We start from the raw sequence: 24,675 nt of genomic DNA on the forward strand, positions 1-24,675 counted from the left end.
AGCACGCACGCACCATGAATTAGAAAGTTTACAAAGCACTTAACGTGTCTGTGCTGCTTCAATCTACCATTAACTATCTGGAGTTGATGCACTGCTATTTTATTCCAGATGATAGTATAACACAAATCTTTATACCTTACAAGTAAAACACACCATAGCATCAAATATTTTGATCTAATATATCTGTAATAATCATGTCACTGGAGCTATGGCAGGATGTGTCCGTAAACCAGAGAGTCTGGTCTCTTAGTGCCCATTACAATTCAATCAAGGCAGAGACACCACCCTAAGACTTAGACATTTGCATATGGAAGACCTACTTTCTCAATGTACACGCCGTGATTTCTCAATTGAGAAGTATTTAGGGAAATCCTATTTCTTTTGTAAAATTTTCCACATTTCCTATAACCCATACTAAAAATGCTTTCATGGTTCTATTCTTTCCTTTTTTTTCTTTTTTTTTTAGTTTCTACTGAGAAGTTGTTTCATATATCTTCACTCTCAAAGAAAAACGATGATGCCAAGCAGCCTATTAAAAGCATTTACAGTAATTCTTCAGTTTATCAGCTTTGTGAACATCTTTCTGAAGCAGTTATCTGCTACCTAAGTTCAAACCTTTCTGATGGCACCAGAGAAGGCAGCAAAGAGAAAGCATGGGAAATTCACGATGCAATACTTGACAAAAACATCTTAATTCATTCTCAACTGCATAAAACCAGGTCTATTTCCATTGGAGATCTCGCCTTAAGTATTTTTGAAGTTATTGTTGAAGTTCTTTTTTACAGAAACTTGATAAATGCTGACAAGGCACATCAGGCTTCCATAAATGCAAAGTACACTCTCTGTCCAGGAGTGACTTCTTCTGACTTTGACGATATGTTTCAAGATCTCTTAAAAGGAGTGATCTGTGTATTGTCCAAAGTCCTAGGAATAAATCATTTTGAAAATAATGTAAGAAACAAGTCATATGCCCCACTTAAAAGTAGTTTGCCCATTTTAAACAAAGTCAATACCATGGAAAATCATACAGGCCCAAGGGACTTGGAGTCATCCCCTCACCTAACTGATCACCTTGTTCAAAAAAATAAACTAAATTACCTAGCACGTAGGTTAAACAGTCTGGTTGGCAGCCTAAAATCTCATGAATCCAAAGAAGTCGTCAATGAAGTGTTTAATATCGTTTTAGATTTATTTTTACCGGATGAATTTCCTGATGGTGATATGAGTTCTGGTAAACTAGCAAAAACATTTTCCCCCTCAAATATCCAAGAAAGTCATAGAACCCTTACCAACAATCTAGGGCTTTCCTCTAAATCAGTTTTTCTTCTCAATGTTGTGTGTGAGAAACTTATCCGAACACTTCTAGAAAAGTGCACGGCGGGTGCCGCATTTTTTGAGGAGAATACGCTTTTGCGTGAAGTACCAGAAGAATGTCAACATGTCAAAGTTCTTTCAAGTGTTAAAGGTGGAGGTTTTGATTATCTTAAGACACCAACGGACTGTGAACAATTTCAGGGAGATTACATGTCAGACCTGTTGGAAAACCTGGCAGACATTGATCAAGATTCATTATCATCAGACTGTATACTTAATGTTATTTCCCACAGCTTGGTTAAATCTTTGATGGACAAGCTATCTCATGGTTTACAGCAAGCTCCTTTTGAAAACAAATACAAGAACTACAGAATGAAAGAAATACAGCCATTTGTTCCAAAGACAATAAGGCAAGAATTAATAGACCCAGAACAGACGAAAGCCCATGTAGGGTTCATGAGCTCTGACAATAATTTTTTTACCAAGTCCTTGAATAACCCCAATGCAACTAGCTTTAAAATGCACACACCATTTGGCAAACAACATGCAGGAAAAACTATCTCTTTGTCCTTTCCTGACAGGAAAGAAGCAAGGAGAATCAACAAAGTATCCTCTCATAAGCTATGTCAAAGAGGTGTAAATGGTGCTGTTTTTTCAGCCATATTTTTAGAGGAGATAATTGCAGAATTATTTTTTAATTTGTCTACATCATTGTGGAAGAAAAATCTGAACATCACTGAAGCCTGGCTCAATGAGATAAATACATTACTTATCAACAATGTAGTGAAAGAGTTGAATAATGCTCAGATTTCAGTTCTAAGGTATCCTGAAGAAAGACTATATTTTCCATCAGCCCATAAAGGATGTATTACTAAGATTGTTGATTCCATTTATCTTGATGTTTTACAGCAATATGAATTTACAGTAACCAGTGGTAATCTACCATATGATAATGCTCCAGTAGCTGAACGAATAGCTAATAGCATATTGTTAGAGATTATAGACTACCAGCTGCCATCGTGCTTCAAGGGAAAGCTCAGATCAAATTTATTTCACACGCTCAATGCTGAAATCATACTGTATAAACTTCGAAATAGTTTAAAAAAATGTAACTCTGAACCCATGTCTTCAAAAGGGTATAGTACCATGTTACCACACTCATTTTTAGAATATGTTATCAGAAGACTCTTAGCTCAACTTATTCCTTTGCCTGTTAAGTCTTCATCTTTAGACAAAACATATTGGACAAGTTCAGATTTCAGTGAAATGTCCAACTGCATAACAAATAAGGTTATGTCAGCTATTTCAAAACATAAAATCTGGTTCACCAACTGTGACAATCAGTATCTACATACAGATAAAAATCTCCAAAAGATGGTAGATTCTGTTTACAGTAATATTTTGCAAATGTCTGATTCTCTTGATTTAATACAGAAAAATATAATTAGTCGAAGTCCGATTATGATTGACCAAATAGCCAGTTTCATTATTCAAGAGATTATTGAAAGCCATCTTCAACCATTTTTGTGTGGAGAGACTTTACCTCGCCCCAAAACTCCTCTGGATGAAGTGTCTTACATGGTCAAACAAGTTATCAATGAAGTTGTAGAGTCTCACAAGTCCCGGAAGACATCACCTTTTGGCATTTACCCTGATAAGTTTGTAGGAGAAGTTGTCACAAGAGTTCTATCAAAGATTTTTAGTCCTAAGTCAAAAGCTAATGTTGAGCTGGAAAATATGACCCAAAAAATAGTAAGGTCAGTGAATAATCATTTAGACAGAGCTAAGATTCCGATTCTATGCGATAGGCAAACATCCCTTCCCTTTAGTAATACAGATACTGTGGATGAACTTGTTGCCTCAGTATACAGGAATGTTTTGAAGCAGCATGGACTAGATCCTGACATTGATGAGTCTGAAAATGGTGAAGTTTTTGTGGAAAATATTACCAAATTTATCACAGCAGCTATTTCAGACTACCTTCTTCACCCCCTGTTTTCTGGTGACTTGTCAGCTTCTTCTTGTTCTAGTTCAATGACTGATCATACTGTTTATGACATTCTTGGTGACATCAATAAATCTAGTAAGTCAAACCAGACTTTACCTCTATATAATACATTACTACCATATACATTTTTAGAAGATATGATCAGAGTACTATTATCTAAATTTTTTCCTTCTTCCCCTAAAATCGCTTCATACAAAGCAGCTTCAAAAGATAAAGAAGGAGTAAATTTTAATGAAATTGCTTCCAACCTGATCAGTGATATTAGGAGAAAAATATCCCAACATGAAATTAGATTTTCAAAAGACGAAGAGAGAACGAAGTCCTTTTACTCAGAAGATGATGTTCAGCATCTGGTCGATGCAGTTTTCACAAATATTTTAGAAAACTCTGGTTCTCAAGAATCAGTGGAACAAAATATCACAAAAAGTAATGCTGTTTTAATTGATCAAATAGCAGGTTTCATTATTAAATACATCTGTGAACACCATCTTCAGCCATTTCTGGAAAGAAGGCAATTATCTTCCTCATCACGAAAATATTACGATGATGACAGGCAGGAGTTGTTATATGGGAGTGCTTATTCCTCAATGTTTTTAGAAGATGTGGTCTCTGGAGTAGTTAGCAAAATATTTCACAGGGTAGTTGGCATTGTACAAGTGGACTCAACAAGGAACTCAGAAAATGTCTTGTTTGATAAAGCCGAAAGCCTCATATATTGGATAACAGAGGAATTTTCCAAAGCTCAGGTTACCACTATAGAAAACGCTGAAGAACAGTTGTCTTTGTCCCCAGTAGAAGGAGATATACTCAAAAACATCATTGACACGGTGTACAGAAAAGTTTTAGAAGAATATGAAATGGAAATTATGCCTGATAAAGATTTTCTAAGTAATACAAAAGCATTAGCTGCCCAGATAACCAAAATCATTCTGACTGAAATTTCTTATTTTCAAATTCCATCAGATCTTGTGGCAAATCTTCCTTTACACTTGCATTCCAAACTTAGTCAAAATGTCTTGGTGAATAGAGTCCATTATGACATTAGTAAATCAAGATTCCGAAGACAGGCTTCAACAATGTATTCTACCATGCTCTCACATGTTCATATAGAGAAAATAGTGACTCAGCTCATGTCTCAGATAAATCCATCACATTCCAGTGTAGAATATTCTGACACTTCTCAATCAGAATTAAATAACACGGTCATAAAACTGATTAATGAAATCATGTCAATAATTTCAAAACATGCAATATGTATTGTAAAACATGGAAATGAAAAACAGAGTATGATTTCAGAGAAAGACATGCAGTCGATGGTCGACTCCATTTATGCTGATCTTTCCCATTCAAATCTGTATCAGTCCCTTACAAAAGATAAAAAGGGCCTAAGTAGCATACCTGTTTCAAAAATTGCAAGTTTTATAATAAAGGAGATCTTCAATCATCATCTAGAGTCATTCTTATCGGGTGATAAAAGTATTCTTTCAACTACAGTGGCTCAAACGTGCAAGAAGAAGCCCAAAACAAGCACTAAGCAAAGAGAGCTGTCGATCATTGTGAACTCTGCCGTCTTTTTGGAAGAAGTAATTACTGAGCTTTTATGCAAAATTCTTCAGACATTTATACAGAATTCCTTGGATACTGAAACCCCAGAGAGAGCAATAGCTAAAATAATGGACATTGTTACAACCTTAGTAAAATCAATTGTTTTAGAATTCACTACATCTGAGATTTTAGTCGCAGAACATTTGGATGAGAGTCTGAGGTTTTCAGAGACATATAAAGAAATGGTTCAAAGAACAGTCGACTCTGTTTACAGAAATCTATTTGATGAATGTAAGTCTCTGACTCAACTACACAAGGCTGTACAAAATGACACTTCATGTTTTGGAGGGAAAATATATCATTTTCTATTGGAAGAAATGTATGATTATCAAGTGCAGTCATTAGTTTCAGGAGAATTAATGCCTTCTTGCTATTCTTCACCTCAAGCTGCAAATATCATCAAAAATGTACTCAATGTCATCTTGAAGGATACCAATGCATTACCATCATGTATTACAGTGCTCCCTTGTTCTGTGATAGAAAATATGATTTACAAGCTTTTAGAAAACATCTTTCCTTCAGATGATACTGAAGATGAACTAAAGGAGAAAGAGGCTGGGCCAGATGATGATGATGATGAGTTCATGGTTGCAGCTTCAAAACTGACCGATGAAATTATGCAAGAAATTTATGAACACGAGATCAAATTTACCAACGCAGAGGAGACAGCCGGTATAATATATGAAACAACTGAGAATTTCATTGACTCTGTATGTAAAAATATTTTGAAGAAATCTGAATTCCAAGAAGAAGAAGAAGAAGAAGAAGAAGTACAGAAAGATGCACACAAAGAGGGAGGTTCATTTCTCGGTAAAATAGCTGGCTCCATTATTAAAGAAATCATGGATCATCATTTGCAGTTATTTTTATATGGTGAAGACTCACCTTCTAGTAACTTACCTCATTTTGGTGTTGCTTCTCTTATTGCTAAATCCATGAAAGAGAAGGCACCATCCTCTCTATTTTCAGCTGCATTTTTAGAGGATGTAATTGTTGACCTTGCTCACAAATTTTGCTCTTTCTCAACTCTTACTGAAGATGCCAGGAAAAAGGATATGCCAGAGGCAGAAATTGTAAGCTTGGCTATTAAGTTTGCAAACTCTCTAATACGAGATTTTAGGAAAAGTGGAATTAAAGTATTACCACATGCTGAAGAAATATTTTCTTTCCCACCAATTGCAAAGGAGACAATTGATGAGATATCTAATTTTGTCTATGATCAGTTTATAGGGAAATTCGGAGCTGATGGTATTCAGAAGGATGGCACTGGGAACATTGTTATAGAAATGGTTTCTTCTTTGGCACAAAAGGCAATCTCTACATTCAAGATTCAGCCACTATTTTCAGGAGACTGGTGTTCAACTTTCTTCTCATTTCTAGATCCAGAAAATATCTCCCAAAGGGTTCAGCTCCTCCCACAGAACACCTCCATGAAGATTAGTGACTCCTTAAAACAGAACCAGCTTGCTCTATCTAAAGACACATCAATTACAAAAGATGAGACCCAAGATCCAGTACTTAACTCTATAGCTACCATTATGAAAAGCAATATCATCAATCTCCTGTCAGGACCAAGTGAAGGCGACACAGATGCAAAGAAAGAAGAGGAAAGCCAAGTCAAACCCGCCACTCCAGAAACCACCTCACCAGCTCGGTCCCCACTCACCAGCATGAAAAGCCAAAGTACTCAGGTGCAACATTCCGCTACATCTCCATCCACCAGCATGAAAGGCAGAGGTGCTCAGATGAAACATTCTGCTACATCTCCACACACCAGCATGAGAGGCAGAGGTGCTCAGATGAAACATTCTGCTACATCTCCACACACCAGCATGAGAAGCAGAGGTGCTCAGATGAAACATTCTGCTACATCTCCACACACCAGCATGAGAGGCAGAGGTGCTCAGATGAAACATTCTGCTACATCTCCACACACCACCATGAAAGCCAGAGGTACTCAGGTGCAATATTTGAGTGACAAATGTAAAAGGACTGAAACTGGAAAGGAGAATTTAGTTCTAGTCAATGAGCAGGGGCAGATTCTTGAAATATTCACCCATTTTGCAGTTGCGAAGACAGTTGAAAACAGTCCTGAGAAGGAGGGGCTTAGATCAGATTTGAAAATGCAAAATAAAAAAATTGATGTGAGTGAAAGTTCAGTGAAAAGAGAAGACAAGCCCAAGGGTAAGACTAAAGAGACCATGACAGAAAAAACTGTACTAATACCCCAACAACCAGTCAAGGAAGAGAGGAGACAGTCTGTAGCGGAGACAGATATGGAGGACGAATCGTACTCAGAAAGTGAACGTGTTGAAAATGTCATTGAAAATATTTATGACAATGTTTTAATAGTATCTTCTCAAGAACCACTGGATTTTTCCAGACCAATGTACAGCAGAAGCCTCCTAAGTGATAAAGCCTTGGTTATACTTCAAGATTCTGCACAGCTTGTTAAAACAAAGGATTTACCCCCATCAGTTCACAAAGACATTGCTTCTAAAGGGAAAACAAGAAAAGAAACAGAAACCAGAAGAAGAGAGGAGAGTGAGACCAAAAAATTAAAAGAGCTTAAAACTAAGTCCAGTATGACAGACCCTCCTAAGTCCTCATCGGAAAGTAACATTGTTCCTGCCAAGTTTCTAGAAGATGTGATCATTGAACTGGTGAACAAACTGGTATTTACATCTTCGCCAGAAACAGAAAAGTGTGACAAAAGTACAGCTACGAGTGATCAAAAGCCAGTTGAACTTTATGACACAGCTATGAGACTCGTCAATTCAATGATGAAAGAGTTTTCAGATGCAAAAATTAAGGTATTTAGGCCAAAAAAAGAAAAGGAGGTACTTCCAAAATCAGTCAAAGAATCAGATCTTGCAGCACCTCCTGAGATTAAAGAAACAACTATAAAAAAGCCACCATCGAGCACAGATATTAAAAGCAAGGATAAAATGTCGCAAACGCAGAAAACACCTGAACAGTCCTTTTCTGACAAGTTGTCGTCCATAGAGAAGACACCATCGACTGAAAAAACAATAGTCAATAAAATTGTTCATTCTTGTGTTTGCAGTGTTTTAAAGGAATGTAAATCTCAAGAGTCTATTTGTGAGAGCATCAACAGTAATGGGGAGAATCTAGCAAAAAGGCTAACGAGCACAGTGATAAATGAAATTTTTCAGCATCAGCTTAACTTGATGTTTTCTGATGAGATACCAGCTTCAGCATGTGTGCCTCTGGAATCAAAAGATGTTGAGAAAAAGGTCCAAACTGCCGTGAAAACAGTCAGTAAAGAATGTCAGACCTCATCTCCCTATACCATACAGTTACCTTACAAATTTTTAGAGGATGTATCTTCCGGTCTTTTAGCAAAAGTCTTTTCAAAACTATCCAATGTCAAGACAAAACTAACTCCAGAAAATGTGTTGACGCAACTAGACTTCATTCAAATGAATTTAGTAAAAACGATTGCAGCAGAGATTTCCAAAAATGAAGATCTGATTATACAGTACGTAGAATCCTTGCATCCAAATGATGATGAAATTGTTCAACTGGTGGTTCAAACAATTTATAATAATCTTTTGCCACAGTTTGGATCACAGGAAATCTTACAAAAATGTTTAATTAGTGGGTGCAAAGTCCTTTCAAAAAACATAGTTGACTTAGTTCTACGAGAAGTGACTGGCAACCAGTTGCAGAACTATTTTGGTGGTGAGTTGACTCCATATCAGTGTGCAGAAGTTGACACTGTTGTTGAAAATATCCTCACCAATGTGATCTTAACAACTCCAACACAGCCACCAAGTCCTCGTAAACTCTCTTACAACGTAATAGAAACAATTGCTGTAAAGTTCTTATCGAAGCTTTTATCTGTCTTTCCAAAAGGCAGTACAGAAAGAACTAAATCTCAAGAAAGTGAAATGCAAAAAATAACCTCAAAAATATTAAATTCAATCCAGGAATTTTTCTCCAAAAGTAAAATCGAAGTTGTACAACCGGCTAAGGCATCAGAAGCTGTGCCTTCAGCTGACAAGGCAACTATTGAAAAGGTGGTTAATTCCGTCTATGCCAATCTTTTGAAACACTCAGGCTCCCCTAATTCTGTATTTGAAGATTTAATGGGGAAGAGTGATGTCCTTTCTGACATAATAGGTTTTTCAATGGTAAAGGAGATTTCCAATTCTGAATTTCAACCTCAATCAGAGGAGGAACTTTCAAGTTCAGAGTTAGTCCTAGAAGCTGTCAAGATTATGGAAAAGGTGGTGAAAATCATTGATGACCTTAAGTCCCAGGAAAAAACCGCATCCATAAGAGATGTGGTGTTAGACTCCAGAGTTTTAGAGGAAGCTTTGGCCTTGTTCTTGGCTAAACTAGTAAGGAAGCCTGGTCCTGCAAGCAAAGACACAAACAGTTTAACAAAGCCCGAGTTAAATAAAATTGCATCTCAGTTGACAAAATCTGTAACAGCTGAAATTTCCAAAAGTAACATTAGTCTTGTGGATTCCATTCCCGAAGAAAAATCTTTAGATCCAGAAAATATTGAAATGATTTCTCAGGTTGTTGAGTCTGTTTACAGTGACATAATAAAACAATCCGGATCCAAGAAAGAACTCTATGATATAAAAGGCACAAAGAAGGCTTTCCCTAAGAAGGTCGCTAGCTTGATTGTCGATGGAGTTTCCAGTGTTTCGTCATGTAGAGTTAGCACAGGGAGTTCTTCCGCTGCGGCCTTAGGAGATTTAGACACAAACAGAATCATTGAAAAGGCACAAAAGCACGCTGCACTGATGAGCTCTGACTCAGACAAAGAATCCGAAGATGTATTAGAAGATGAACTTCCAGTTAAAATAATTCCACATGTGAGGAATAAACCGATGAAAATAGATCCAAATATCGTCTCAGAACACTTGGCTGTTATTTCTATGAAGACTCAGCCTCTGGAGACTCTGAAGATGGACTGTATAAAGAGAACTGGATGCAGTATAGCCGAACTGAGAAGAGCTTCCATAAGTGGCAAAGGTCCTTCTTGCACAGATGTGTCTGAATCAGAAACAAGGCAGAAAGAGAGACGCATCTCACTGGATAGGACTGGACGACTAGATGTGAAACCCTTAGAGGTAAGAATCACAGCAATGCATAGGTAGCAATGAATAGCCTAGTAAGGGCACCAGTGGAAGGGGAAGCCCTTGGTCCTGCCAAGACTGAACCCCCAGTGAACGGGATTGTTGGGGGGAAGGGCGGTAATGGGGGGGGGGAGGATGGGGAGGGGAACACCCGTATAGAAGGGGAGGGGGAGGGGTTAGGAAGATGTTGGTCTGGAAACCGGGAAAGGTAATAACAATTGAAATGTAAATAAGAAATACCCAAGTTAATAAAGATGGAGGAAAAAACAAAGAATCACAGCAATGGGGGAAATGGGCAAACAGCAAGCAAGTTCTGTCCTTTCCTCCCTCTCCTAGACACATGGAAAGCCTTGCTTGCTCTTTTGCCACCAGAGCAGGGAGTTGGCTATACCAGCTCATTTCTACAGTCCTGATTTTCAAGGACTCGCTATATCTAGATGTCACAGGGAAAGGCCTAACTCTAGTTTTTAATGAGATAATACACTAAAACTAGTCTTTGAAGCACGGACATAAATGTATCCTTATTTATGCTGGACTGATAACAAATATAATTTAACTGGACATTTCTAAGAACATGTGTATAAAAGGCACAGCAAAACTCTTTTTTTTGTACATATCCCTGCACCCAACTTCTCCTAGAAACTCCACACCTTCCTACCCACATAATTTTATATTCCTGTTTCTGTCTCTCTTAGTAAAAAGAAGGAAACAAACCAACAGAAAAAAAAGCAAAAGACAAATCAATAAATAAATAACACATAAAAATACAGAGAGTTCAGCTTTTATAGATCAATTACTCCTGTGCGTGAGGCCTGCCCTGGAGTGTGGTTGATATATCTAGGGATATTCCTTTAGAGAAAACTGGTTTTCCCTCCCAGTATGTTATTAGTCACAGAAGGCTTCTTGCTTAGGGGCAGTAATCTGTGTCCTCTTTCTCTTCTCACTGCTGGAATTTTGTTTTGTTTGAACTTACATGGGTCTTGTGCATGCTGTCACCTTCTCTGTACATACGTTTAAAAGCCCTGCTGTGTGTTTTGTAGAAGATATGGTTTCCTTGTAATCATCTGCCCCCTGTGACTTTTACACTCCTCCCCTCTTCTCCGTAGATCCCTGAGCCTTGAGGGTAGAAGTTTGCTAAAGACATAGCTTTTAGGGCTGAGTGCTACAAGGTCTCTCACTTTCTGAATATTTTTCACTTGAGAATCTCTGTGTTAATTACCAAGACTATTTTCTGATAAGGGTTATGTGAGTCACTAATCTAGGGGTATAGTAATATGTCATGAGAAACAATTTTACCGAATTAATACTAACTGGTTTCTCCCTAAGCTAATGATATATCTATTCTTAGGCCACTTGGGCAGTGTCAGGTATGGCTTCTATCTCACTTGATTGGGGTTTACATCCAATCAAAAAGTAGTTAGGCAGTGTGCTATATTTTGTGCCACTGCTGCAACAGTATATCTTTAAGCCAGGTCACTGTTTTCAGGTTTTGTAGACAGATAATATTGAAAGCTATTCTTTTCCTCCTGCAGCTTGCAAAATGCCGTCCTGGATCACGAAAGTTAGTCAATGGACATGCAGCTTCTTTTTTAGGCACCAGCTCTATTTCTTTATATTTGAGAACATACGTTTGTGGTGTCTAGAGCAGTATTAATTTACTGTCAGCTTACGAGAAGTAACCAATACCCTTATCAATATCTTCTGATGTTTTGAGCATTCTGTAGGACCCTTTAGATCAACAGTTCAATAAAGTGTAACCCATTCCTGGCATGGGGATTCTATTCAAACTCTTCACATTGAATGTGTGAATTTTTGAGAGTTCTGTGTTTTTAATAATCTCCACCATGTCGCTGACCCAAGTATAAAACTGTATTCTCTGAAACATAAACACTTCAATTTTCCAATATGATTCTGAAAAATCTTAGAACTAAGTCTTAATGCTTAATAATTAACTAGTTATTAAATTTTTAGTTAGTTATTTATTTTATAAGTTAATTAGTTAAAACTTCATTAATCAATAAGTTAATTAGTGATTGATTGGTTGATTGATCGATTGTTAACTTAAAAACAGGGCCACTGTTCAGCCCTGGTCAACCTGGAACACACTATGCAGGCTGGAGCTATTTAGCAATTTCTTCAAAAATACAACATTCTCTTTTAGACAGAGATATGATTCAAGAATTAAATAAAATTTAAAGTCTCAGGAAGTTCCTGAAAATCATAAGCTTCACAAGGTTCTCCTCAGCACGATTTTAGCAGTAACAACAACTACTAAAATGTGGAAAGCTGCTAGGATGGTGCACAGGGAGCTCAGAGGACACAACTGGGGCGAGTCATCATCCATGCTGGGTTAGAAGTTTTACTAATCAAGCTGGCTTTGGGTACTGTCGCCTTCTACATCCTTACCAAATCTCACTAATCTCCCACCCACATTCCTGTAGATAGACCCAAATAAAATCACTGCTTTCAGTGAAACTAGTAAGCGAGAGTTGGATATAATTATGTTTGGTTTTTGTTTGTATTATATGTTGCAGTCTATCCCTGTGCTATCTCTGAGATGAACAAATATTTGTTCATGTAGCCCAAGAAAAATTTAACCCAGGCTCCCTCCAGCTCCCTATGGCTACCATATCTCTGCCTCTATGTGGTAAATTGCAAGTGTGTGCTTTATGTTTTCTAACTGAAATACTAAAATTTTTGTACACTTATACTCCTGTAATCTTACTTAGTTTTATTTTTTAAGAACATATGATAGTCCCTTGAAGCTTAAAATTTCTTCTCCTTTCTGAGTTCTCATTGCTACATTAGCATTTATTGTATGTAGTATTCATTTATATATGATTCCCTGACAGTAAACATTTGTGCGAATATCCTATAAAATTATATTTACTAAAATAAAATTTAATTATCTATTAAACCATCCAGAACAATTTCTTTTCATGGTTACCAACTTTATGTAGGTCACATATGAACTATTGAAAAAAGATGATTTTAAACACGGACAAATACCACTTTTTTTTCGAGGGAAGAAAATTCCATTTGATACTACTACTACTACTACTACTACTACTACTACTACTCCTACTACTACCACCACTACTACTGCTACTACTACTACTAACAACAACAACAACAATAATAAACAAAGAGAGTGCAGAGCACAGAAATCTCATGTGCCACATTGAGTATGATCAGGTCTTTTTCAACGGAGACAAACAATCCTGTAGGGTAGGTGAAGTACTTTAGGCTCTTGCTTTGCATCATGGTTTAATATTCTGCTTAGAGATACTATACTTTTCAACTAACCAGACATACTTAAACCACGTTCAGTAACAAATCTCCAACATATTTCATATATTAGGATTTTCTAAGCTTATTAACTTTTTACATGTAATCAAGTTGCTTTATTTAAAGAGTCACTTCTAAATAGTTTATTTCTACAGAAGATACTTTTAAGACATTATCAACTTGAAAATAGAGCTTAGAAAGTTGCAAAGAAAGGTTGAGTCACACAATAATTATAACTAATTAATAATAAAATAATACAACATTTGTTGATAATTAAAAATAATTGCTGTTATATAGCCAAAGGCTACAGAAATAAAGTGGTTTGGTTACTGGATTATAGTTACCATTATCCATAATAATAAGAACTGTAAATGAGAAAATTTGAGTGGAGTATGAGAATGAAATGAAGATTACATAAGTTTTTGCAAAAAACAAAGAATGGTATTATAGAGTAAAAGGGGTAGGATAACCATCACAATTCCAATGTGTTATGGCTTTTATAAGTAGAATTAGGTATAATTTTAAAATCTTGACTTTTTTTTATTAACTTGAGTATTTCTTATTTACATTTTGAGTGTTATTCCCTTTCCCGTTTTCCGGGCAAACATCCCCCTAATCCCTCCCCCTCCCCTTCTTTATGGGTGTTCCCCTCCCCATCCTCCCTCCACTGCTGCCCTCCCCCAACAATCACGTTCACTGGAGGTTCAGTCTTAGCAGGACCCAGGGCTTCCCCTTCCACTGGTGCTCTTACTAGGATATTCATTGCTACCTGTGAGGTCAGAGTCCAGGGTCAGTCCATGTATAGTCTTTAGGTAGTGGCTTAGTCCCTGGAAGCTCTGGTTGCTTGGCATTGTTGTTCATATGGCGTCAAAAAGAATATATTTTTATAGAGTTCCCTATTGACTTCATAAAAATGCAAGTAGTTCTATAACAAGTAGTTTAACAGAAATGACAAAAAAATCAAAAAGTGAGTTCATTTGAAAATTGCATCTAAAGCTCAAGCCATTCTGTAAGACTGAATATTTGGAATAAATTATGATACATTTATATCGTGTCAATGTTAAAATGATGGCATGTACAAGCAAATATTACATATGATCTTTATCTATATCATTCTTTTAAAATAGTTAAAATATACGAGTAATGGCATTTGAAGATATATTTTAGATTAAAGTTAAGAACCATAAATAAGTTATGATACAAAGTAAAATCAGAAAAGTGACTAATATATTTATTTTTAATACTTATTGTGCTTTCCATCCTAGGCTGTTGGCAGAAATTCGTTTCAAAATGTAAGAAGGCCTGATATCACCAGAGTAGAGCTTTTGAAAGATATTAATAACAAAAAAGATCTGATCATTCGGCTAGTAGCTCATGATATTGGTCAAAAAGATTCAGATATTAGCTTAAGAGAGGACACGGTTTCTGATGATGAGGAGGTTGTCCTAGGAGAAGTTGTTGGAGACCAGTGCTTAAGAAACGTAGCTGGAGATTATGTTGAACAAGTTGTGAAACCTCCAGAAAGCCAAGTTGCTTCTCCTAAGACAGCAACAAGCTCAAGCAGTCTGAAAAAGTTCTTAGCACTGAGCAAATGTTGTCAGCCCATATCTGGCGAAAATATTGAAAGTATTGAAGTCACTGGAAATCAGATAACGGAACCTAACAAGACAAATGTTAAAAGAGCTGTTGCTGAACTTGATATGCCTTATTCTAAACACTTGGCAGAAGCACCGCCTTCAAGGGACAAATTACAATATAAGGTGGGTGACATGCCTAACTCCCCACAGCTGGGAAGGTAGACAACCTCATGAATTTTGTTACTAGGATGCCTCTTGATTACGCCACATAGTATCCTGAAGTAGAATCATTGCCTCCATATGACATACTGTGGATATACAGTTTAGGTTAGGTAATTAATAGAACATGAAGCTCAATCAAGTATTTGATAGAAAGAAACCTAGAACTAGCTGAAACAAAATGGGAAAAAAAACTGCTCAAGAAAAATTCAACTTTATTGATTTATTAATTAAACAATATATCAGATTTTGTATTTGGGCTGAAATATTTGTTGGACGTCCATAAAGAGCTTCATGTCAATAGGAAGAGTCCAGATGGGCTGGCGAGGTCATAAAGTAGTTATGAATCATCTGGGGAAAGTCAAATTGCTACATAACATTTGCTAAGACCTGGTCCCAATCCGCACCACCAGAAACAAATAAATGACAACAAGAAGAAAACCATTACCTAGGTTTCAATTCAGATTTTCATTTAATAGATGCATTAGCTTTCAAAATCTTACAAGGTAAATGCTTTTCTTGCATAGTTTTTAAGACCTTACCTAAATGTAACAGAGTATTGACAGCATTGTCAACATCCATTAAACTTCTTAATCATGATGAGGTACATTTGTGTTACAACATCCAAGCTTCCAAATGATGATAAGAAACTCAATGATGCCTTTATTTCACCTTGTCTAAAAGTGCATACTAATCATAGTTTTGGAAATCATATGATGTGGGATTCCGTAGTGAGACAATTGCCTTAATTAAACATCCTAAAGGAGCTTTTGTACTTTTGTGTTTGGGCTAACAGAAAAGCTGCAGGAAACCACAGGCATAAGCACATGTAATTTAGGTCAAATCACAAGCTCAGGGTTTCCCAACAAATAGAACAGGGTACGTGTTAAAATGTCTGATCAAACGAGGTTACGAGATGCCTAGAACTCCATCTCTGCTCTTTTATTTAATACAACCAACTGCAATTAAAATATTTTAAAATGTAAAAATTGAATTTTACATTCTTTAACATCCGTGCTACATTTATGCTTAAACAGTGTTCAAAACCAAGTATCATAACTTAGAATGCCTTAACAAAACCATTTCAAAAACTTTCACTACTATTAATTTTTAAAGAATATTATAAGTACTCTATAAAACTGGTTTTTTAAATATTTATTGGAATGCAAAAATGCCAATGAGGGTGAAAGTATATATTGAGTTCTGTTGTTTGTAATAACTGATTTATAATATTGCAGAAAGAAGAAATCCTTCCTACTGAACCAACACATTACTTCATACACAGAATTATGAGCACATCATCATACAACCAAGAAGACCTCATTTCTGGGTACATAAAATTTAATGCCGTGCAAATATAGAAACATGAAATGAAAGTAGGTTTTAGGGCAAGAATGGGGCTGCTAGTAAATCTGTACTTGACCAAGTATCCAGCATCAAAACCTTCTCATTTCTGATATTCCATCCCCTGACTTCACTCTAACTCTTAAGTTTCCTCTTGCCAGTGATTCTGTATATCTAGTTACCTAGTCTCTCTGCATATTCATTTCAACACTTGTGGTCCAGTGTATAAATGTCTTTGATCAGATATTTGCTGGTGTAATAGGGTATTGTTGTTTATAGTTGTTATTAAAACCTGAAGGATATTGATAGGTCAGTAACAGAAAGTATACTGTCAGCACAGAAAGATCCCTGCTCACTTTTGTTAAGTAATCTGAAGGTTATAGTATATAGCTCTGACTTACAAGAAGAATATGAACTAGAGATGGTAAAAGGCTTAGTTGGAACACTCAGATTAATTTTAACAATACAAACTAGCTATATTAATATAAAACACACAAAAGTAAAAATAAAAACTATTAGAATAAGAAATATATTGTGTTCTGACAAAAATGGTCAATTCAAAATCAGAATAAAAAATCAATACAAAGAATAGGAAATAGTTGCAAATTGCACAGCAGACACATACACATATATGCACATACATATCAATGTATATATATGTATATATATTATATTTGCATATATATGGTGTCAATATCCAAAGCACTCCCCATACCTAAAAAAAAAGTAAAAAGAAAGCAAAATACTTGAATAGAGCAATCCTCTAAAGTGATAAAGTGATGTAATAAAAGCAGATGAAAGGTACTCCACACTACTACTCACTAAGGGAAGCACATGAAAGATGCTCTACATCACTAATCACTTAGGTAGCACAAATTGAAATCACGGAGGATGCTATTCTGAACTGATGAGAATAGGTGAAGAGAAAGGTAGAGATAAGAGAGCAAGGAAAGGGAAAGAAAGAAAACCAAAACCTTTATGCACTGATGGTAAAATTAGAAAATTGCAAAATCACTGTCAAAAACAGTATGGAGCTTTCCTAAATAAGTTAACATAGAATTGCCAGGTGAACCAGCAATTCTGAGTCTATTCCACAAAGAATTGACAGCAGGCACTGCAGTAGGTCTTTGTGAACCTATATCAATTACAGCACGATTCACGATAGACCAATGAGGAAGGCAAATGACAATTCATCAGTGAACAAATTCACGAGCAGAAGCTGTATTAGGAATTCCTCAGAATATTATCTACTATTACAGAAAATCCTCACATGCTATGCTATTTGTGAACACAAATGACACTGATCTAACTAGCATAAATCACAAAATGACAAATATGAAGACTCTACTAATATGTACTATTCAAAATTTTAAGGACACAAAGTAAAATAATGATTTCCTGGGGTTGGTAAAAACAAACAAACAAACAAACAAACAAACAACAACAAAAGCAAAACTGAGTGTTAGTGTTGAAGCTCAAAACATGGTCAGGAGGTAGAAAATAGCAATGTTTGCACAGCCACAGAAATGTTCTTAATGCCAGGAAACAGTACATTGCAACATTCTAAGGTGTTAAGTTTTATGTCTATTTAATCATAGATTTAAAAGTGGAGCGATCGATTTATAAATCATTCCCCTTCCATTTTGAATTCTAGCAACATAGTATCTGTGATTTGCTTCCGTATGAAGAATGGCAGATTGTTGTTAACCAGTAGCTTCTTCATTTATTAAATATACATATTAAAATCTGTTCTTTCTATTTTAGCGAAGCAGAAGAATTTATACCAGATCCAAAGGCTAATGCATTAGAAGGTTGGATTTCTTTTTAACTTTTAAAAACTGATGAACAAGAAACTTTGTTGATTATTTTGATTACTTAATTGTTTCCCGGTAGTAAGATGTTAGTTATCAACCTTGAAAGTGATACTGGCTTAATTTTCCATTAGTTATGGCTACTTTTAGGAGGTGATCGTTATCAGTTCAACTATGTGTTAAAACAAGCTTACTACTTTGTCTTATATGAACTTCTATGGTATGAAGTATGTAAATTTCTTCTGACTGTAAGGAGAGAAGCATGTATTACTCTGCTAACTTGTCTCTAGACTATGACTGGATTTAACTTTCTTATTTAAAACGTGTGCTTCTTTTCTCTCAGAGCTTACCATGACTAAAATGGAAAAGACCTTTTGAAGACCAACTAGAGTTGGTCACACTAAAATCAGGATAGCATGAACTACTTAGTGTTTTTAATACCTTTTATGGACTGCTAACCATATCATTAGGATGTTTTACTTCAATATTTGTTCCGAACTCAGAAGATGAATCTGATTAAATAATAACAATATACACAAGAGGTAAAGGGATCATTTTTACTACTGCAACTTCAAGCCATTCAAGTTTTCCCGGCTATTGCTCTGCCTATTCAAGAAACACCTTCTCTCAAGTTTTCACTGCTTTTAGTGATTATCCTGGCTGAACATCATTCTCATACAAATTATGTATGTTCATCTGCAGGGAGATTCTGAGTTATGGATCAGAGATTATAAGATCCAGCAAGGAACTGCTTAGCTCTGTTCTTTGTTTTCATTCTGTAGTGTAAAACATTTTTTAAGAGTCCAAATGGGGCTGGGAATTTAGCTCAGTGGTAGAGCCCTTGCCTAGGAAGCGCAAGGCCCTGGGTTCGGTCCCCAGCTCCGAAAAAAAAAAAAAAAAAGAGTCCAAATGAGGCTCATTCCCTGTGGTTAAATTTTGTGTTGTGTTTTGTTTTGTCTTACTTTGATATTTGGATTATCTGTATTTATTATATTCTTCAGTGATATTGTCCCTGACCAAGTCATCATCTCATTAATTCATCTGAAGATTCACCAGTTTTCTTTTTTATTTTGGTATAATTCCATGTGTTAACAATATTGACCAAGTTTGTTCTTAAGGAATTTACATGTTAACTTGAGGTAGAGAGTCCAATGATAAGAACATAGGATAAATCCAGAGGTTGAAAGTCCTTCCCTTTGTACTACCAACATAATTACTGAACATTACAATGCTTACAAGACTCTCCATCATTAGTTCATACTAGCCCAATTGCATTTTTTACCTCTTCCAACATTTCTTTTGTAGCTTCCTCTACTAAAGCAAACTCTATTTCCTAATTCTTTTGCTGTCCTTCAATGCAACAGGGCCTTTCTCTTGCCAAGTTCTGGGGTATTTCCCTTTAGTCTGCCTTATTCTTTCCACTCCTTTGATTTTTCCTATTTAACTTTCCCAGAACAAGTCTTCTGATCACAACCTCCAAAAAGAAACTTAGTGCCTGTTCTGGCATTATCTAGACATAAACTGATGTCTATGAAACCAAATTATTTCCTATCATCTCAAAGCAAAAGTCATTACAGTTCTATAGAATGTAAAGTAGAATCAAATCCTTTAGGAATATAATTGATCAATCATAAAGCTACTAATTTTTTAGATATTTCAATCATCCTTATTTATTTGAAATTTGCCTTTTATTCTTTTTACTAGAATTTACATTACTCCCAAAGGATCATTTATATTTATTTGTGATGGCTTTTGATGACTTCATATGTATAGAGTATATAGTATTTGATTGTGCTATATTTCCAGATTTCCTGTCATCTTATAATCAAAATAAATAGTGTCATTTTTATTTTACTTATGAGAAAAGTAAGTCAAAAAAGTTGTATTTATTTTTTTTCACCAAGTTACAAGCAACAAAGCTAAGGCTCAGCAGAGCTCCTTTGCCTGCAGATCACTTGCCTCACTGACAATGGGTCTCCAGGAGACTTTGCTTGCAAAGTTATTTTTTTTAAAAAAATATTTTTATTGGATATTTTTATTTACATTTCAAATGTTATCCCCTTTCTTCACACAACCACCCACCCCTTCCCTCCTCCCCGCCCTGACATCCCCCTACAACGGGGGAGTCCAGCCTCGGCAGGACCAAGGGCTTTTCCTCCCTCTGGTGTCCAACAAAGCCATCCTCTGCTACATATGTAGCTACAGCCATAGGTCTGTCCATGTGTACTCTTTGGATGTTGATTTAGTCCCTGGGAGCTCTGGTTGTTGGTATTGTGGTTCTTATAGGGTTGTAAGCCCCTTCAGCTTCTTCAATCCTTTCTCTGACTCCTCCATTGGGGACCCTGTTCTCAGTTCAGTGGTTGACTGCTAGCATTGGCCTCTATATTTGTCATGCTCTGGCAAAGCCTCTTAGGAAACAGCTATATCATGCACCTGTCAGCATGCACTTCTTAGCATCAGCAATAGTGACTGGGTTTGGTGGCTGTATGTATATGGGCTGAATCCCCAGGTGGGGCATGCTCTGAATGGCCATTCCTTCAGTCTCTGCTACAAACTTGTATATACACTAAAAATATTAATTCTATATGCCTACCTTATATGATTTAAGGTGAAAACATTGCATTTGTATCAACAAATACATGTATGTGTATATTCATATGTGTGTGTGTATTATTTATATATTTTTGTAAGAATTTTTTTTCTGCCTTTTACAGAAAGTTGTCAGGAACCACAAGAAGGAAACTCAAACAGTGTTGAGGTAAATATTTTTTCAACATCCTCTAATTTCTGTACTCTGGGGTCCAGCGATGATGCAGTAGATGTAGACAAGGCCTACAGGGTAATTTCAAAGATGGGTGAGAGGGCAATGAATGCCTGGCTCCAACATGCTTCTGTGTTCTTGACAAACTAACTTCATGTGCAGATAACTCTTGCATGGTATGGGCTGAGGAATTTTCCTCTTCCTCAATCCTTTTAATTTAATGCACCGAGCTGAATCTTCTCTTTGTTTGGTTCTTTTTCACAGCATCTTCTTAGTTTATTTAATTCAGCTTTGTAATTTTTCCACATCCATTAATAGGGAATAACAAATTCGCCAGAGACTAAGTAGTTTTCCAGTATTATAAAATAGTACCATTTCAGACCCAATTCATAAACTACTCTATAACACTTAAGAAATTTTTGCGAATTTTTCAAAAAAACTCTTTGCTTATTTATGGACATAAGCATCTATTTAATAATCTCCAATTTCATTTAATTCATACCTTGCAGAAATTAAAATCATATGTCAATGGAGTAGGGGCCATGAAATTATAGTTTGAGAGTCATTATCATTCTTTGGATGATACTGAACTCCTAGCTGTTCATCACCCTTCCACTCTTGTACTTTTTCCTTATTTATTGGCTTATTTGTACACAAACTATGGTTAAAATTGTTACTCAGTGCATTTCTAAATAAAGTAGCATAAGCTCCCTTCATATACACGTATCCATTAGTCGATTACACATGAAAACTGTTGACAATACTCAGGACCTGAAAAATGAAGAGTAGATGTTTAGTCTTGGAAATCAATGAAAAAAAAATAGAATAAAGTTTGTTTAGAAGGCCTTGACACTTAAACTCATGAGCAGGAGGGAATGGGCTGTTTTCTGCTGCCCTCCTTGCTTTGGGAAAGGTTGGTCATGACAATAAGATGGCATCTCAATTTCTAAATGAAATTTATTCTTTCTTATGAGAGAAAGTACAGCTTCCAAGCTGGTCTAAAGTATGGTGTGGACCTGTTGGTTTCGTTTTGTTTCTGTGTTTTGTTTGTTGTCCTAGAAAACTGGAGGTGGATGCAATCTTATGAAACCTAACCTATAAGGAGACCAGAGCCCTAGGATATTTTAACCAGATGATTAAAATGTGGAGGTTCTGTAAAAGTCAAAAGTTGAGGGAAATTTGTATACACACTTAAGAAAAGCAGTACTTAGAAGTCTGTGTGAAGTTTCTCTTGAGTACTTGAAATTACATTGAGAAAACATTTTAAGAACTTAAATTTAGCAGTGGCTACATCTTGCCTTTTAAGGACAATTAACTGCTCTTTTATTCAAAGGAATGACACAAGTATCCAGAATAAATCCAGAATCTGGCATGTTCCTTGTAAGGCCAAAACAAGTGATTTTATCACTTCAGAACCTGTAAATTGCCAAATTCTCCACAGAGAAACCTGAAAGTTGTGAAGTGAAGCATTTCAGCTTCTCCCTTATCATTTTATCATTTCTCATAAACATGTTTGCAATATATTGCAATTAATGCTAAGGAGGTGGTCAATAAGCAGCTAATAGTCCCCAAGAGTCAAGAGAATCAGCCTTTGGTTGTCATGAGATCTATAGCCAAGATCAAAATTCATCACAAGGACAAATGCTAAAACCTATAACTGGCAAAATTCACTTTTCTGGGTCTTAGAGGGGGCTTATTTGATACAGAAAATGACAGATTTCACTTATATGAAATTGTGCAATGTTGATACATCTTTAGATATTTTTTGATATATGTAATCTTTCCTGTCCAAAGACTAAGTATGTCAATGTGTTTTGGCAGTTTGTCACCATCTACGAAGAATCAAAAAATATGGCCAGCAGTGCACGTCTTTCAAAGGAACACGTTTCAGGTATGAAATGCTCTAAACTTTTAACCATCAATGAAATAAAGCACTTACTACTATAGTTGTGAATTAGAAAATTTTACCATTGATCTTTCCAACATCTTTTTCTTGTTTATTATTAATATGGGATTAAAATAATATCCATACCATTTTATAAAAATCTACAGGTTACATTAATTGTCTTTAACTTTGAACAACAAGGGACAATAGATGGTGTGACTAGAATTTGTTAGGCCATAGCTCTTCTCCCATTATGAAAGAATAAAGCAGAAATATTGAAGAGAAAAACTATAATGAGTTCTCTAAAGTTATATAGCTGTGGTACTACAAAAAGCCCTGTGATTTCTTTTCTTAGGGGAAAGGTGGCTACAGTAATTTAGCAGTAACACTATTCCCATGAATGTATTGCTTCCAGAGCAAGGGGGATGGCATAATAAAGATATAGTAAGTCGCCCAGGAGAGCTACCATGATGCATTGACCACTGAAATATGCTAGATTCTTAGCAGCCTTCTCAGAGCTTACTTTTTCAAATGAGAAATTAAATATGCACTGTGAATGATTCCCAACTTGTGAAAGTTATATATAGTGCAGTTAGTAAAATATTACAAGTTATCAATCATAAGTCGATATATTTTCTTACAGACTCAGATTATTAATGGCTGACACAGAAAACTAAATCTGAGCACTGACATTTTCCTTTTCTATGCAGTGTATCTTACGAGACAAAGAAATAAACCTATAAACTTTCAGAAGGAAATTTACACAATATAAGAGAGAAATGATAGCACTTTAGTATATTTCTGCCTTTACTTGAGAACTATACACTTGAACCCATGTACTGAGCATTGAGATGGAGCTCCCTGTTCTGCTTATTAGGTATTTTCAAATAGTTTTCAGGAGGGATAAGAGATGGACTTCGCACACCTTTCTAGAGATGCCTCAGGGTACTACACCCTGAGAGACAGAAATCTTTGCACTGTATTGCCTGCTTATACTCATCTTACCTGTATGATCCTAGGCCATGGTCTTCGGCCTCACCAAAGTTGGTCAGGCAATGAAGACTTTGCTGTGCACAGTTCTTTTGGGAGAGCACAGTAAATCAAACGGAAACATGCCAGCTTTGCTTTTTCCTTCACAGATTAATTTACAAATGCCAACTCTGAGTTCTGAATTGTTGCTGCAGTGTAACTGGGTAACTGGTTTTACTAATATCTTTTCCCACAGAAATGCCTAAGAGCAGTATTTCCAAGCAAGGTTCTAAAGTGCTGGCAAAGGTATCTTCCACTCTGTCAAAGGTGTTCTCCCGATCGAGCGGCAGTGTTCCTAAATCCTCCTCACCACCTCACCAGGATAAGTGCTGAAGCTTCTCCACTTGATAAAATTGTGATTCTCTATAAAATAAAATGATATTTAAAGTAGAACACGCCATTCAATTATTATAGTATATGGGTTGCTCCTGTTTAATTTTGAGAAGATGTGGCATTATAATGTTCAGTATGTAGATGGCAAAATTAATGTGAGTGATTACAACACAGTTATGCAAAAGACTGTTCACTGTCTAGGACACATTCAGAGAGTTCATGTGTCAACAATTTATACAGCTCCATCACCTGTGAAGTGTTATTTGCAAACTTCTATCTTTATCACTGGAAAGGTAGAAAAGAAACTAAGAAAATGACCTTGCTTTGTTTCTGTTGTGATAAACGCTATAACCAAAAACAATTTGGGATGGAAAATATTTATTG

General features: G+C 36.0%; 1 protein-coding gene across 1 annotated transcript in view; it reads left to right on the forward strand.

Annotated features, from left to right (window-relative positions):
* Fsip2 (fibrous sheath-interacting protein 2) overlaps positions 1-24,351 on the forward strand; it is a 70,671-nt gene extending 46,320 nt beyond the window's left edge. Inside the window, exons 17-23 of the mRNA XM_087654934.1 lie at positions 467-10,038; positions 14,598-15,092; positions 16,367-16,458; positions 18,237-18,283; positions 20,998-21,041; positions 22,866-22,935; positions 24,155-24,351. Of these exons, the coding sequence (XP_087511060.1) occupies positions 467-10,038; positions 14,598-15,092; positions 16,367-16,458; positions 18,237-18,283; positions 20,998-21,041; positions 22,866-22,935; positions 24,155-24,291 (10,457 nt within the window). The 3' untranslated portion in view covers positions 24,292-24,351. The remainder of the gene's footprint in view (positions 1-466; positions 10,039-14,597; positions 15,093-16,366; positions 16,459-18,236; positions 18,284-20,997; positions 21,042-22,865; positions 22,936-24,154) is intronic.
* The last annotated feature ends 324 nt before the right edge of the window (positions 24,352-24,675 follow it).

Source organism: Rattus norvegicus, chromosome 3 (assembly GCF_021556685.1).
Source record: "Rattus norvegicus strain SHRSP/BbbUtx chromosome 3, alternate assembly SHRSP_T2T, whole genome shotgun sequence".
NCBI lineage: Eukaryota > Metazoa > Chordata > Mammalia > Rodentia > Muridae > Rattus > Rattus norvegicus.